The sequence below is a fragment of the Malurus melanocephalus genome, unplaced genomic scaffold (genome assembly GCF_030028575.1).
Source record: "Malurus melanocephalus ecotype Western Australia unplaced genomic scaffold, MMel_1.1 scaffold_2252, whole genome shotgun sequence".
In the NCBI taxonomy this organism is placed as follows: Eukaryota; Metazoa; Chordata; class Aves; order Passeriformes; family Maluridae; genus Malurus; species Malurus melanocephalus.
The window spans coordinates 10134-11460 of record NW_026625484.1 but is presented as its reverse complement, the minus strand read 5'-3'; the positions used below and the strand labels follow the sequence as shown (position 1 = coordinate 11460).

General features: G+C 43.9%; 1 protein-coding gene across 1 annotated transcript in view; it reads right to left on the bottom strand.

Moving 5' to 3' along the window:
* Window positions 1-1118: 1118 nt before the first annotated feature.
* LOC130587683 (src kinase-associated phosphoprotein 1-like) overlaps window positions 1119-1327 on the bottom strand; it is a gene marked incomplete at its 3' end in the record, with an annotated part of 4985 nt that continues 4776 nt past the window's right edge. The window contains exon 4 of the mRNA XM_057388657.1: window positions 1119-1217. Within this exon, the coding sequence (XP_057244640.1) occupies window positions 1119-1217 (99 nt within the window). The remainder of the gene's footprint in view (window positions 1218-1327) is intronic.

Genomic DNA, 1327 nt, shown 5'->3' with positions numbered 1-1327 from the left:
AACCGAGGGGAATAAACCGATATCCAATGGGATCGATCGATAACCGAGGGGAATGAACCGATATCCAATGGGATCGATCGATAACCGAGGGGAATGAACCGATATCGGATGGGATCGATCGATAACCGAGGGGAATAAACCGATATCGATGGGATCGATCGATAACCGATGGGAATGAACCGATATCCGATGGGATCGATCGATAACCGAGGGGAATGAACTGATTCCAATGGGATCGATCGATAACCGATGGGAATAAACCGATATCGATGGGATCGATCGATAACCGAGGGGAATGAACCGATATCGATGGGATCGATCGATAACCGAGGGGAATAAACCGATATCCCATGGGATCGATTGATATCCAACAGGAATAAACCAATATCGGATGGGATTGATCGATATCCGATGGAAATGAACTGATATCCAATGGGATCAATCGATAACTGGTGGGAATGAACCGATATCCAATGGGATGGATTGATAACGGATGGGAATAAACCAATATCCAGTGGGATCGATCAATAACGGAGGCAAATAAATCAATATCCAATGGGATCAATCGATAACCGATGGGAATGAACCAATATCCCATGGGATCGATCGACATCCAAAGGGAGAAATCAATATCCAACGGGAAAAAACAAACACCCAATGGGATAAACTAATATCCAAAGGAATCGATCAATATCCAATGGGAATAAACTGATATCCAAAGGGATAGATCAATATTCAACACGATCAATCGATATCCAAAGGGATCAATCAACATCCAAAGGGATCAATCAATACCCAAAGGGACTAAATCAATATCCAAAGGGAATAAACCAATATCCAAAGGGAATAAATCGATATCCAATGGGATCAATCGATATCCAAAGGGATTTTGGGAAGTGTCGGCCCAAATCCCACATTTTCCCCTCTCAATCCCAAAGAAACCAACAAAACCCCAGGATGACCCGGAAAAACACGGAATTCCGGGAATTTTATCCAACATTTGGCGAGAACGGACGAAACCACCCCAAAAAAAATCCCAAAATCCCAGAAAATAAATCCCAAATTTGGGTTTTTTTCCTTCCTCCTCTCCGGAATTCCAAGGAAAATCATGGACTCACCCTCATCCCGGAATTCTGTCGGGAATTCCGCCTCGGAACGCGGGAAAGGACCAGAATTCCGGACGGGATTTCCGTCGGGGCCGCGGCGCTGCTCCTCCCCTGGGTGGGAACCACAAAATTCCTGAATTTTTTTGGGGAAAATTTTTGGGATTGAGGAATTTCCTGCCCAAATTAACCAGGATAGGGATAAAATTATGTTTTTTTTTTCA